The 15,906-nt window shown below is 38.0% G+C and overlaps 1 protein-coding gene across 1 annotated transcript in view; it reads right to left on the bottom strand.

Annotated features, from left to right (window-relative positions):
* The window catches only part of UBE2J1 (ubiquitin-conjugating enzyme E2, J1), an 18,508-nt gene extending 6,001 nt beyond the window's left edge, over positions 1–12,507 (bottom strand). The window contains exons 1-6 of the mRNA XM_009582245.1: positions 12,437–12,507; positions 10,549–10,680; positions 9,813–9,897; positions 8,300–8,405; positions 5,757–5,886; positions 1,700–1,831 (exon numbers count right to left, since the gene is read on the bottom strand). Of these exons, the coding sequence (XP_009580540.1) occupies positions 1,700–1,831; positions 5,757–5,886; positions 8,300–8,405; positions 9,813–9,897; positions 10,549–10,680; positions 12,437–12,496 (645 nt within the window). The 5' untranslated portion in view covers positions 12,497–12,507. The remainder of the gene's footprint in view (positions 1–1,699; positions 1,832–5,756; positions 5,887–8,299; positions 8,406–9,812; positions 9,898–10,548; positions 10,681–12,436) is intronic.
* Positions 12,508–15,906: the final 3,399 nt, after the last annotated feature.

Here is a 15,906-nt window from a genome sequence, read left to right as displayed (position 1 = left end):
GAATTACACAAGCTAATATAAGGATTCAGCACTGGGTCTACCTTTGCCCTTTTTATTCTCAAAGGGCATAAATTTCAAGTTCACAACAGCAAATTTTCTACAATAGCTTTTAATTAAACACACATTTGTAGAGTAAGTAAACATTTATCCAATCAGAGAAAAAAAAAATAGTTTTGATGTTGCCCACATCGAACAGTTACAACTTAGTAAGGTAAAATTACGTCTTTACACAACAAGAACTAATCCAACAAACTGATTTTACACATGCAAGAAGCCCAGCTGAGTAGAAAGGGTCTGAGGTTTGCATGGATACTCTTTCACGACCATTAGCAGATCAAGACTTCCAGGCCCCTACTTTGAGAAAACTTCTATTAACTTTTGCATTAATAAGAACACAAAAATAGCAAGCTCAAATTCTTTAAAATAGTCTTTCCTGTTACACATTTCTTTCTTCCACTGTGTGGCTCTAAGTTTTCACTCCCCAATGGCTCCAGAAAATTCTTACCACTCAAAATGTGGCAGCTCAGAAACAAGTATTGCTTCAAACTCAAACTAACAATCATGAGTGTGACAGTCTGATCCCTTAAAACATGAATCCACTTTTCATCATTTACAGTTTATCACATATAAATATTTTTACATACATTTCTATGTTTAAAGGTTTCATTTCACATGGGACTATTCTGCTGAAAAATTAAGTTAATCATTACTTATTAAATCAGCATAATTGATTAAAACAAATTTCTTAGAAATGGGATTAATCAAAAAAAAAAAATCAGTCTCTTTCCTCAAGAAAATGCTAGCAATGTCTTGGTATTTTGGCTAGTTCTACTATATTAGGCAGGATTTGTAATAAGAGCAACAAAACAAAATGGTTTATTAAATCCTGAACAATCTGGAAAAATCCTTATTGTCAGGAAAAAAGCATGCTATTAGCATGTTTGTATTTCTACATAGCTTGAAAATACGTTGCAAACACGCAACAGATGGTCTGACGTTATTTGACGTGTTTTAGGTTTTTTAAACCGTCTGCAGCCCCATCCTCTCTAAAAAAGACAGCTTAGCTGGGATTTGCCTGCAATTTATCAATGAATTTAGATAGCATTTGCCACCGTCATAACAGCAGCTGCCTTGGCCCACCACCAGGCCTCGGTCACTTCCGAAACCATTATGTAAGCCCTACACCTAGCAGTACTAAAACATGAGTGTCATACTTCAAATGGTAAGAATATTTTAGTCAGATTTACTTAAGAGGTTGTAAAAACCAGGAAGATATCCTTAATTAATATTTAAAAGCTACAAATTATCACTGAAACATGTTTTGCCTCTGTCTAAGAATTCTACTGTAAAAACCTGTGATATATTACGCAGATGGTAAATTCAGACACCGTAATATTTTAATGAACTGTTAACCCATACATTTAAGGAACTACTGGGAACAAGAATTGCTAAAAAAACCCATTATTTATTGTTTTTAAGAGAAGGAAGTTAAAGCAAAGAGACGGCTATTTCTAAAAGTGATTCAGCATACTATTTGCCAAAGTTTACACATAGATTTTATATAAAAGTATGCAGAAGTTCTAAACGAAATGTATGCACTACATACTCTTAATGAAGCCTCCAATCAGCTTAATAGTACCGATTTCATGTTCAGACTATGCCTGTACTTGCACTGATAAAGCTCAAAGACGGACCATACCATTGCACTTGCTGGATCCTGGAATGCTCTAGCTGCACCATCCTGCTGGGGCTCACGTGAAGTGGCAGCGTGGTTCAATCCTGACGTGTTTGAGGGTCCAGCATCAGACTTCCTGGATGAACTGACTTCTGCCTACAAGGAGTACATAGGTACGCTTCAGAGACAAGATCAAAATTGCTCCAAGAAGATTTGGCTTATTTTGGAATATGTATTTTAATGTATGGAGAATATGAGACTTACTGAAATGTAATAATCAAGTACACCAACTGCATTTCAATTACACACCAACAGGTTTAAGAAATTCTCATTCTTTAGAAATAAGATTATAGATGTACAAACATCAGTTTAAAAAACAATTTTAAGTTTGTTCGCACATAACAACAGGTATAACATTCAAAAAATGCACAGATGTATACAGCAAAAAAGAAAATTCTTTAGAAGACCCAGGACAACATTATGCCAGAAATACCACCATTTTTTAAAACTTCTGTTTCTCATGTCCTTAAGTGAATGCTGACTACTCTTGTTACAAGTGAAATAATATAGCCTGTTTCTCAGCAGAGGCTCATTAGCCCTGCTAAGTGCTAATTTAATGTGGCTATACTGGTTCTAGTACCGAAGTTGCCTCACAGCCAGAGTGGGCATATATGCACAGCACTACACTGTATCAGGCACGCATACCTCCGTTTCCAGAATTTAAATTTCAGCACAAGCAGAGCAAACGAAAAAATACAAGTCTTATAATACTGCTTTTCTATGCATTTATAAAATGTCTAATAAGCATCAATTCCCAGAATTTAGGTTTCATGCTTTTGGAAATCTGAGACAAGAGATGAGTAGTGACATGTAGAAGATCATGAACAAACCTCTTGTTAAAACAGTATATATTCCTGCAATAATCTCTTGGGAATAGAAAAGCACTAGCATCATAGTCCTGAACTGAAACACTTTAAAATTTATACATATTTTTTAAAAAAAAAAGTCATGACCAGATCAATTTTTATCAGCAAGCAAGTCACCTCCCAAGCCATGTATCTAGATCTCACTTTATAATAAAGATGACAATTCCAAATCTAGCACCTGTCTTCAAATGCAGATATAAGTAGTGGTAGTAGTAGTAAGAAATGCAAACAGTGTATTAGAAACCAACCAGTTATGGTGATAACAAGCTGATAAGATCACAAGATAATAATATTCTTTGATGATACTATTTTGTGTGAGGAAATCAACTTCCCTGTTTCTTGATGTATATTATCTCAGGAGAATCTGAAAAATATGTCACTGAAACAACCTGAAGATGAATTTAAGATTTAAAAACACTTACAATCTGACAACACTGCTTTCCTTTCGCACTTGATTATTACGAACTCTAGTATTAGATAGGACAAGTTATGACTCAGATATGGACCAGCCACAAAGCAACACAGGATTATGAGTAATTTAGGCTGGAAGGAACCTCTAGATGTGACCTGGTCCAATTCCCTCCTCAAAGCAGTCATGTTCAGTCAAGTTTTGAGCATCTCCAAAGCTGGAGATTCCACAGCCTCTCTGGATAGCCTCCTCCAGCATTTGACAACCCGGGAATTTTCCTTTCCCATATGCAGTTGTAAGTTCCTTCCCTGGAACCTGTGACCACTGCTTTTCAAACCTCTGCTTTTTCCAAGAAGAGCTCATTTCATCTTTACTGTCAGTCTCTATAAAGCACATACACTACAAAATGTGTGTTTGATTTATTTTAGTTTATGAAAGTACTGTCTAGTACTGAAGTCAGACTAACATTCAAAAAATAAAGCACTTGAAAGTTCCCAAAACTGAAATATCCTTTTTGTCACCTAGTCTCTCTTTTCTCCATCCCTTACCTTTGCTTCCAGAAAAGCTGGAGAGAACACAGACATCAAGGAAAGAAGATTAATATATTTTAACATAATAATGAGGGCGAGTGGAGAATTAATTTTACTGCAAAATACGCCTTGTGATGGCAACATGTAGATAAATCATATTGTTTTACAGTAATGCATATGCTATTAGTCATCTATCTTTTTTTTTCTTTTAAGTGGAACGGAACTTATGGTATATAGCACCCAAAATGCACAAAACAATTTGCAAGTCAATGTGAAGCTGATTAAAAAAGAAGTAATTTTCTATTTAAACAGTCAGGAACAAAGATGGAGGCTCACAGAAGCAGGAAAACTGTAATGAGGAAATGTGGTTTGTTATTTTTTCTCCTGAATTTCATGCTCCTTTCTCAATACCACACATGGGGTTTTTTTTTTCAAAATTACCATTTTGCTTAAGGCTAGTATGAAATAATTTCTCATAATCCCAGGATCATTTAGAAAAAGTTAGGAAATCTCTTCTTTAAGGATCAAGATAATGCAGAGATTGCTAGTATGTTTGCTAGTAGAGAGGCTCTCTCAAATTATATGCTCAATCAGCAATCTGATGTTAAATTGACATGGAATATATCCAAATTATTAAAAACTTTTGTATTCCCTGCTAGTAATTCATACTATTAGTTTACTACAAACACATCAGTCGAATGCCTCAGACTAACATCAATCAAAGAAACAATAACAAAGTCAAGCAAAGCAGAGAAGCAGGAAGCTTAAACCCAATCGCTAAAATTTGATTTGAGAAAGGGAGGGAAGGCACAACCAGAGGATAGAACTGATTTACCTTGTAAAAAAACCACAATGGATTGTAAAAAGCTGTAGAAAACTGAGGCTTTTGTTCATTTCTCCCTGGCTAAGTGCTTGGTTTTTTAAGAGGTGAGGTTAAGTATGTGGATACATGGAACGCACTGATATTCTTTAGAGATTGATGCCCCTAAGTCTTTCATTTTAAAACTGAAAAAGGTGTGAAATGTAAGTTGAGTTCTTTTTAAAAAAAAAAAAATTATACTCTGGTATTTCTAGAATTTCTGTGATGAATATTAGCAGTTCTTAAGTAAAAATTAATCCTACAGTTTTAACCCTTATATATTGTAAAAAACACCAGGAGCAGGCAGTCCATTGCTTCTCCGAGTAGCTCAACTTTAAAACTCTGTCCCTGTATCTCCTCACCTTTGTAGAATATTTTGAGATGTTTTTATCATAAGCGTTATTACACATAGACCCAACCATGTCAACATGTCTAGATGTGAGATCACGCAGGAATACGCAGGTCCTGCAAAACTGGCAGTAATGCTCAGTAGGAGGCAATCTTTACTCTCATGGCACACACAAAAAAATAAAGTAGTCTTTAGGACAGTGTTAGGAGAACACTGGTAATAAAAGGGGACATATTAGCATCCCGGACCTTAGTGAGGATGTATTCTGCACCAACGCCACATTGTCATAATATGTTTCACTGTAGTTCCCTGCCCCTATGCATAGCAGTCTTCCTTAGTGGCCGATTTAAGAGTTTAGTGGAAAACACAGTGAAAAACAACCCTGTGCATGCAAGACATGCAATTTTCTAAGGCACGTATTTGGCTAAACAAACCTTACTTTCACTGAAACGCAAGCTAGAGAACACATTTTTGGGTAATAGCAGCTTCCATACCAGAGTTCAACTTTCAGTATCTTCAGGTGCAGAGTAGTTCAAAAGAATTTGCAACCATTTTTCAGTAGGAATATGTTTTATTCCTTCCATAAGCCAAAAGGGGTGGGAGAGGCAGGGAGGGAATCACAAAGGAAAAAAAATTAGGTTAGCTTTGCCCAAACTTTCCTAACACTTTTAAGGTAAGACTAATTCTGGAGAATTCAATCAAGTTATTAGTGACTGAAAACATGGAAGTAAAAGCAACATAGTTAGGCAGTTCTTAGCACAATAATCACCACTGAAATTAAAACTAATCAATCAGTGCTTGAGATGCACAATTTATTAACTGGCACATTGCCAGAGATCCACTCCTATTTTTCTCTTTCAGACTGTCCTAAAAAAACAGGTTTCTACGTAGTGACCAATGAAGGTTTATGAAATTATGAATGTTTCTGCAATTTACGAGTTTTTCCTCAGTAATTTTTTTTTTTTTAATTCTATACAGCAGAGATAAAAGTTTAAACAGTGACTTCACCTTGAAGCTAATTTGTCTGGCAAGTTCTTTAGCCTCCTTGTCCGCCTGGCTTGACACGCTTCGGGATGTTAGTGGTAAGAGGGCTGTCTTCATAGATGTGCCACACATTTCACAACAGAAGTCTTGTGACCTGGCCACAAATGACATAGCTCAGAATAGCATGTTCTCATAATGTTCTTGTGTGCTTGTTTAAACAAACTATTTGCAAAACAATCCACAGAAAGTCACATGGTGTCAAGACCAGTAGCTTAAAAGTATTTCCCCCTGCCCCAAATCACACTATCTTGAAAAAAATATGTTGAGAATTATCTATACTACAAATACATATTCCCTCACATCATTTAGGAAAATATTAACAACTTACATATTGCTATTATCTATACTTTATTAATAATTTGTTACCATTGTAAAACTTACTTTATATCTGCAGCAAATTAAAATTATAAATTATAAAGATCTAACTATTATTACAAATATTAAATCGGACCCAGGAGCTTGCACCTCAAATCCAAGAATTTCAGCTTCTGCGAGAGCATTACCTTTCCTCTCTTGAACACATAATTTGTCTATAGGGCACACTGCAGGCAGCTCTCCAAGCCAATGAGAAACCACATAGCCTTGACAGTACAGTATCAAGACCAACCCATTAAACCCTACCTCTCAGCAGGGTTTATTAGCTTTGACTCCGTGCCATGCTAACAGGAAAGTTGCAGCTTCCAATTGGCTCAGAGTACAGGCAGAATAAGCTCACATCTGCCTGCAAAATAAGGTACTATTACAATTTGGAATACAGTAACTTTGCTTGTAAGGTAGGGATATGGTCTTTCAAGTACCTTCTCCTCCCCTACAGAAAGGAGAAAGACCAAAAAAACCTCTCAGGTATAAGATTTCATTTAAAGATAATCACAGAATAGTTGAGGTTGGGAGAGACCTCTGGAGATCATTTAGTCCAGTCTCCTTGCTCAAAGCAGGGTCGAGCAGAGCACATTGCTCAGCTCAGTTTCCAGTCACGTTTTTAATACCTCCAAGGATAGAGACCCCATCACCTCTCCGGGCAACCTGTGCTAGTGCTTTGACCATCTTCACAGCAAAAAAAGTGTTTTCTTGCATTCAGATTGAATTTTATGGGTTTCAGTTTGTGCCCATTGCCTCTTGTCCTGTCACTGGATGCCACTGAGAAGAGCCTGGCTCTGCCTTCTCTACACCTTCCTTTCAGGTATTTGTACACATGGATAAGATCTCCTGAGCGTTCTCTTCTCCAGGCTGAATGCTCCCAGCTCTCTTTGCCTCTCCTTGTATGAAATGCATTCCAGCCCCTCAATCACTTTTGTGGCACTGCACTGGATTCACTCCAGTAAGTCCGTATCTTTCTTGTACCCTGATCTGGACACAGCCCCAACCTGGACCCAGCACTCCAGATGTCTCACCAGTGCTGAGTACAGAGGAAGCATCACTCTCCTCGACCTGCTGGCAATGCTCTCCCTAATGCAGCCCAGGATACCATTAGCCTTCTTTGCTGCAAGGGCACATTGCTGCCTCATGATCAGCTTCATGTCCACCAGGACCCCCAGGTCCTCCCCTTCCAAGCTCCTTTCCAGCTCGTTGGTTGGCATTTATTCCTCCCCAGGGACAGGACTTCGCTTTTCTCTTTGATGAACTTGATGAGATTCCTCCAGCCTGTTGAGGTTCCTCTGGATGGCAGCACAACCTTCTGGTGTTTCAGCCACTCCTCCCAGTTTTGTATCATCTGCAAACTTGCTGAGGGTGCAATCTGGGTGCCCCATCATCCAGGTCGTTAATGACACTGAATAGCAATGGCCCCAGGATTGACCCCTGGAGTACACCAGTAGTGACCAGCCTGCAGCTGGACTTTGTGCTGCTTACCACAATCCTTTGAGCCAGGCAGCTCAGCCAGTTCTTAATCCACCTTACTGTCCCCACTTACCTAGGCTGTACTTCATGAGTTTCTCTATCAGGATGGTAAGGAAGACTTGCTAAAGTCAAGATAAAGAACATCCACTGCTTTCCCCTTGTCCACTAAGCTAATCATTTCATCAGTCACAAATCTAATTTTAAGTTAATTTCCTAAAAATCATTCAGAAGCAGTTGCTTCAGATTTTTTTGTTGCTGCTTCATTATTATTATTTACTTAAGGGAAATGATGCATCATTGTTTTGGTTGTTTTCTCCCCCACTTAGACTTACTATCAATTCCATCATACTCATTTTCCCTCCATGCTGCAGTTACCACTGTATCACAATGTTAATTACATCTCTAAGCCTGAATTTCAGACGAACCTCTAATTCGACCACACAATACTGGAAGGAACACAGCCCTCTCAAAGTATTTTGTTTGACCGTAAGTTCCGAGTTTGCACAATGTTCAGGAAAAAAATATATATATATACAAGGCATAGAATTTTTTTATATTTGGAATAAATGCAAGAGAACAAACTGAAGTGACTTACTTTCTACTCAAAGCCTTACCCTAAAAGAGAGTACATATATATGTACCTAGCCTACAGTAACAAACTTAGTGCTTACTTCTTTGCAAGAGCTCTTCTTTCTTCTGGTGTATAATCTAGAGATCCTATTGCTCCTTCACCTTTGGTTGGCATAAATCCAATAATTGCTAGTAAAGCTGTTCTTACTAAAACAGGAAAACAGAGATACAAACAAGGTTGCAGAAACAACTGTTATTTCATCTCACTCTACACTCATTATAGAAAAGTTGCAGTTCTGTCTGCAAAACTTCATTTTGTCTAAAGGAGTAGTCTGAATTTCATACAAGCAGCACTGGTTTTTTTGGTACACAGTCAGGCTTTCTTCATTTTTTAAACTTCACATTATAAATGAAAAGTAAGGCTTTATTCTTCCATCAGCCAATGCAGAGAAGAAAAGATAAGTTGTCACAAAAATGTTGCATCAATATAAAGATTAGAGTTTCAGACTTTAAAAATGGGTTCTGAAGAAAAAAAGGTAAGGCAGAATTAACATATAAATGGGGTGGGAAAGAAGAGGTGGATTCATAAGGCATTCTTCTTTTTGTGCGTGTTTTCTATTAGACTCGAATTCTGCTATTAAGTGTATGCAAGCTCAGTGGTTTTCTTTTATGCAATGTACCGCAGAATTTGTTCCTTCTATGTCATCATGCTGGGGAAGGAGCTTACTTAAATAGTAACGGCTCATAACAGAATTGTCATCTAAAACATCTCTTTTAACAATACCCTTCAATTTTGTTTTACACAGTCATGAAATTTAAGAATTCAAGACACTTTACTAGAGTAGATTTGGTAAATAAATATCACGTGAAGATAAGTATCACAAAATAGAGATAGGATATTTACACCTCCTACTTAGAAGACAGTATTTTCTATTCTTAAAAAACACAAGAAACTTTACAAAAGTTGAAGAGTGGTCTAGAAAATTTCTAAGATCTTATCAATATATTTTAAAAGTACAACTGATATCCAAAGAAATAGATGTGCTGTACTCAGCAAAACAAAAATTATATAAACACAGAAATATTGCCTTGGATGAATTGTGCCAACTCTCAATTTCTGCGATAATGAAACTTAACAAAAAGGTAGAAAACATTCAGTTATTCTGAACTCAGACCACGCTGTCTTTCCTCTTGAGTGTTCAGAAGTACAGCATCAGAATTAAAAGCTGACCACACTCCCCTCTATCAATATTCAAGCTGGTTTTAGTGATTATGCAAAAACTGGGTAAAGTAATAGGATTTGAAGTATTTTCATAAGAGCAACTTAAAAAAAAAAAAAAACAAAGAACATTCTAAGTAGTCTGAGAATTCTTAATGCTTGTGCATCCAAATAAATATGAGCTTACCATCACCCCTCAGTTTCACCCCACATCTATTTAATACCATTCCCAAATCCTCCTATGTCTTTACATTTCTCAAATTCTCCCATACTTTAATTCCCTGAAAATGTCTCCTTTTCCACTATAAACATTCTTTGTGAGAATTTTTTCTTTTTCAGTTTAAAGATCTAGTTGCTTAGATAGGGGTAACATTTTCCAAATAATTGTTACTTACTACTCCATGAAGGCTGCCATGTTTCAGGATGATGCCCTGAGATGCTTAAACAAATTTTCTTCCCCACTTCAAACCTGCCATTGGCCTTCAAAGGAAGAAGAAGGATATAATAAAACATGCTGGAAGTTAATTCCTGGTTTTGGTACAAGTTGTAAAAATCACCATCAAACAAATCTATATGCAATCAATACTTGATAATTGTATTACTGCCAACCTCACAAAATTGGCATTCAGCTTCCTGAACAAAGTCTGCCATCTGCCTCTATTCATGCATGAAGAAACCCTTAACTGATACCTCACAAGTCCTAGTGTGACATGGTGGCTTGCCTGTTGCTCCTGCAACCCACACACCACGTGCAGAGAGCCTGAAAAGCTATAGCTCTATGAACTATGCACAAAGTGGGTCTTTGCCCCAATCCATAGGTCTGCCTTCCTACATGTGACCAATGTCTCCAACAGAGACCAAGAGGGCCCGTGGAGAGAACAGAAGGTTAGACAATCACAGCAGCAATGTGATTCCTCCTGGAGAAAACTTCCATTTATTAGGTACAATGCTTCATGTAATTACAGAATACCAAAGTCACCTTGGAAGACTTCTGGTCTTAAATTGGCAGCATTACCTGTACTATGCCACCTTTCTTACAAAAATATCATTACCTTAAATGCCAAGAACGTCTCTCAGACACCTACGGTTAAATTGATCACGTAAAAATGAAAAACTAGTAAACATACTTACTGTCAGCAAAATAATGCTGGGTGGTTTCATGGGATATTCAGGTGGTAGTACTATTCGCCCGTGATAAATTCCTCCATCAAAATCTGAATCTGGAGGGCCTCTAACAGTAAAGTGCCATTCAAAAAGATTATCCTAAAATGCCCCCACCAAAGGGAGAAGAAAAAAAAAAAAACCAGAAAGAAGAGTGTGTCAAAGAAGTAGTCAACTAAACATCTTTTTGAACAAGGACAGGCTAAAAAAACAGTGCACAGCAGAAGTTTTAAGAAGTCAAAATCAAATGGAGAGTAAGACAACCAACAAAGTACTAAGATTCTAGTTAAAAGGATAAAATATTGTAGCTTTCTGGTAATATTCTTACACAATGGCTTTGTTGAAACCCTCAAATTCATTATTCAAGCTCATTATTCAAGCTCTTCACTCTAGTTGTATCAATTATGACTAGAGTTTTATTACCCGACAGATGGAAAACCGAGTCAACTAAGGGAAAACTGGGTCTTTGCCCCAGTGAACAATAATTTCTGGAGAACTGAGGGGAGACCCACCCCAAGAAAGAACATTAATGACAGTCTCCCCAAAGCCCCTTCCATGCTCAAGTCAACACAGGGACTTGACTCACACCCCAGAGAATTCCCATCCTCTTTTGCTTCTCCATAAACAATTTTGAAACAGCCTCTGTGCCTTACTGCACAACAGGTACACTTTGAAATTTGGAATATTATTTTCATTGGACATATAAATAATTTCTCTTTAAGCATTATTCCTTTGGGGTTCTGTGTTTGGCTTTGTGTATCAGATCTCATGATGCCTTCCTGAGTATTTACAAGCAGAACAACTCCGACTGTTAGGATTGGAGTCCAAATGAGGCTTGCTGTCAGTGAACGAGATCTCTCAACTAATGCTGAACATTATGGGATACCCTGGTATCACAGGTCTGTGACTGCCCACCTAGTTACAATTTTTTCAAGGATGGGAGGTAATTGTCAACATTTCCAGCATTTCCTTTAATCTGCCACTGTTCTCTTCCCAGTGATCTGTCACTGTTCTAACCCAGAGATAGGACCTTCATGTAAGTTACAAGTAATAGTATGAATCAAACCTTACATTTCAACACAGAAAGGGGAAGCACAAGGTACAGACAAAAACTAGTCGATAATAAGGTATATTTTATAGCACCTAGGAACATGCTATTTTCTGTAAGCATGTTAAGTGTGCTACACATTTCTTTCAACAGCCAAATCAAACCCCCGAACTAAATACCACAGAACATTGCCTTTTTTATTATTCCAGCGAAATTAGAAGGGGTATCTGTTTAAGCTTCTAACCACCAGAACTTCACTGTCCTCTCAGCCCAAAAACTTAACTGGGTGTTTAGAAGATTTCAAGAAGCTACTATTTAAGTGGAATCTAAGCATTCTCTCTTACAATGCATTCAGAATTGCACCCATTTACGTTTTTCACAGGTTTTTTGTATGCAAAAGAGTGAATCCTTATAGATCACCTAGGCTTAAAGTGTTTTGTTGAGCAACTCTGGCAACTGAGCCAGATGTCAGGTTTGGGTGTAAAAAGCTTAACTTAAACACAATTCATTTACGTAGTGTCAGGAAGTAGGAGGAGGAATAAACATACTATACCTATGCGATAAAATTACTCAGGTGCAATGTAGAACCGCTATTATGTACTTTCACTAACAACCCGGAACTGCAATACCATTAAAGTGGAATTCTGCTGTTGATTTCCACCATAGGAAAAAAAGAACTGAATCAATTTTAAAAGGTCTGCTAGTATGTAAATATGTACATTTTAAATACATACGGATACAGAGAACTTAGAGTATATATTAATAACACAGCCTAATTACAAGCTCTTGCAAACACACAGAGAAACAAACCTCCAAAGGCTGTGCATGATAATGATCTGTAGGATCCTTCAATTCTGCAGCCTCTTTCATCAAACGTTTGACAGCTGAAAAAGAGAAAATGTAAGACATGAAAATAAAGAAAAAAATTAATACGGATTGCATACAAAAATACATAAACATTTCTTGAAGAGCTTCTTTCAGCTAACTAATCCTTTTCAGCACATCCCAGCTTCTTCACTGGAGTTAATAATCCAAGACACAATATAAATTACTCATGCTGCATAAATCTCAAAGGAGTTATACAAGCACAAAGTTATCAAAAATATGTTGCATGGTCACAGAGTTTCTCAACACTGAACACTGGGACTAAAGTAGTTTTACATTATTAATTGCACCAAAGACATGAGGAAAAACATAGGTATCATTAACGGAGTTTCAGACTTTAAATACAAGATGTACAAGACTAATAACCTCAATATGTTATCATAAAGGACATCATGTGCATCTTTAAACAACCGCTGAAAAGCTTTATCCTGACATCTCCCGTGACTATTACATGACTACCCCCTTAATTATTCCAAAGGAGGCCACAAGAAGATTTGAGAGAAACCAACACACTGGTAGTATAAGGAGATGAAGTTTTATACTAGATTTGAAAACATGTTATGTCCAGCCAGAAAAATTTACCCAGGGCCTTTATAATTTGAACCCATACTGAGTGTGGACACACAGTTATTTTTCTATCCTAAATTCAGGATAGTCATTAGTTACTCTCTCCAATCTTCTACTTCAGAACAACCAGCATCATCTGTATTTTCTGCACCTCCTTTTTCCTTCCCTTTAGTAAGTTCTGTTACATCCCTTGTCCTGCCAGGTGCCCTTGTGTGCATCATGCATTAATGCCTAATAAAGGATTCGGCCAAACTGAAGAGCAGACTAAACATAAGAACTACAAGAAAGACAAGAAATTCAAGGATGCCACCTCATGAATAAGGTTAGGTAGAAAGTTCTTACTCCTTCCTACTTACTACAAAAAGTGCAAATACCAGTTACCTCCTTAAGCAACTACATAGGAACAGGATCCCTTAATCCATCCTCCACATTCAGTTCAAACCATGGGATGTCCCTCCCACTCATGTAATTATCTAACTACAAAGAAGGAGAAACACTGCCCAAATTCCCTTACAGTGTAAGCATAAAGATACGGTGAAAGTGAACTGTAGTTCCTCAATTTACAAAGCCTGGCATCACCAGCTGACTGTAGGCTATGTAGCACGCTCAGACTCCAGGGCTTTACTCCCTTTCATAATGCTGTGAGGGAAGCTACTCTAACCTTCCTGTAGAGGAATTTTCATTTCAATCAACTGTGAAAAGTTATTTTCCTCCTTCGCACTTCTTGACAGCTATAAACAACAGCTCAGAGTTTGAAGAATTTCACTTCTTACAAGCCAGAAAGCAAACAGACTATGCAGAAATTTGCTGCTGCCAGTTGTCCCAATTCTGCTGCTGCCAGGGGGAGGTGTCAATTAAACACCCTGCAGAACCCACAGGGTCACATCACAGGCAGACGCGTCCTGGCTCCACTGAAAAAGTTTGTCTCTTTCATCTGCATGAAGGTTTACCAGTTCATTAGTGAGAAATAATAAGAAAACCAGCCTGGACCAGAAGAGGCTTCAGACCCAGCATTGCATCACAGCCAACAAGTCTGGACACTTGCCTTCAGAAAGAGTGGCAAGCACCAGGATGAGCTAATTCCGGAGTGAACACCCCACGAAGCAAAAGCGTAACCATGAGAAAATTGAGAACATATATAACGAAGCCTAATGAAGACAGAATAGTTGTGGACAAGGCAGACAACTCTGTTACTGTTCTCCAGTAACAAGACTGGACGAGGGACCAAGATAGCAAAGAAATACAGTCCCCCTGTATCAGCATCACGTGCAGTTACCCATGTTAACTGAGCAAAAGCTAACTATTAGAGCAAAACAAAGTATTTCAAGACCATTATACAAAAGTCTGCCGACACTCAGAGAAAGGTTTGTATCCAGCCTACCAGCCTAAAACTGGGCGCAGGATCTTTGGCAGTGCACATCGGCACTTTGGATTTGTCCCAAAAGGAACAGTCTTTTTACCACTTTAGCTCCAAGGCTGTCCCCTGGGTGCCGAGGGCCAGCAGCTTGCAGGCAGAAACACAGAAACTAAGGGTTTGCACTAAAAAGTAACTCAGACAGCAGCCAGGTGGGGACAACAAGCAGGTGGGCTCCTGTTAAGTAGAATTTAAAACGGAAGCAGTTTAAGGCATGGGTTGTTGGGTTTTTTTAACATATTTTTGTATTTCATTAACAGTGACAGCATATGTATTTTTTCATAGCATTACTTTATTACCAAGCCAGACTATAGATATTTTAAAAAGCCAGCATAAAATACACTGAAAGAATATGAAATATTATTCCACTCTTAGAGCATGAAATACAGCAAAATATATAATTTAGCTTTTGTATACCACAGAGATAATTTGCTTATAAGAAGTTTTCAGTATTAAGCAACCTAGGATATCTTAAGAAAAAGCAGCACATGTATATGAAGAAAGGCTGAGAAAAAGAAGCACATATATACGAAGAAAGGCTGAGAAAAAGAAGCATGTATATATGAAGAAAGGCTGAGAGAGTTGGGGTTGTTCAGCCTGGAAAAGAGAAGGCTCTGGGGAGACCTTACTGTGGCTTTTCAATACTCACAAGGGGCTTGTGAGAAAGACAGAGAGAGAGTTTTTACCACCGCCTCTAGTGACAGGACAAGGGACAATGGTTTTAAACTGAAAGAGGGTAGGTTTAGGTTGGTGAAAAGGAAGAAATTCTTTCCGATGAGGGTGGTGAGGCACTGGAACAGGTTGCCCGGAGAAGTTGTGGATGCCCCATGCCTGGAAGTGGTCCAGGTCAGGTTGGACAGGGCTTTGAGCAACCTGATCTAGTGGAAAATGTCCCTGCCCATGGCAGGGAGGTTGGACTAGATGATCTTTGAAGGTCCTTCCCAATCCAAACCATTCTGTGGTTCTATTTCCACATTACTGAAAAATGCCAACGGACAGGCTGCAAAAGAGAGCCTGGACCAATAAAGGTTCATTCTGAGAACATGTGATCCAGTGAAGAAAGCATTAAATTGTTCCTTCTTTAAGCATAGCTGCAGTACTCACGAACACAGTCCCTCCTTTGGCTACCGAAAACCGCAATGGAAGAAACAAACGTAATTCACAAAGTCTGCCTGCAACAAGTACATGATATTCTTATCCAAACTTCATTAAGAAGAGTTTTGATGTAAAATATGGTATTTCGACCCACTTAAAATCACACTGAGTCATCTGAGTAAACATTTGGCAGTGGCAGTTCTGAAAAATGAGAACAGTTTGGGCCCATTCAAAATGAAGAATTGCAAACTGTCAATAGAGTCAAAAAGTATCAGTAATTCAGCCAAAAAAATTTCAAATCAAGACATGCATCGAAGAC

The sequence above is a fragment of the Fulmarus glacialis genome, unplaced genomic scaffold (genome assembly GCF_000690835.1).
Source record: "Fulmarus glacialis isolate BGI_N327 unplaced genomic scaffold, ASM69083v1 scaffold8230, whole genome shotgun sequence".
NCBI classification, from domain to species: Eukaryota; Metazoa; Chordata; class Aves; order Procellariiformes; family Procellariidae; genus Fulmarus; species Fulmarus glacialis.
Note: the sequence above shows the minus strand (reverse complement) of the source record. Positions and strands in the feature narration are given on the sequence as shown.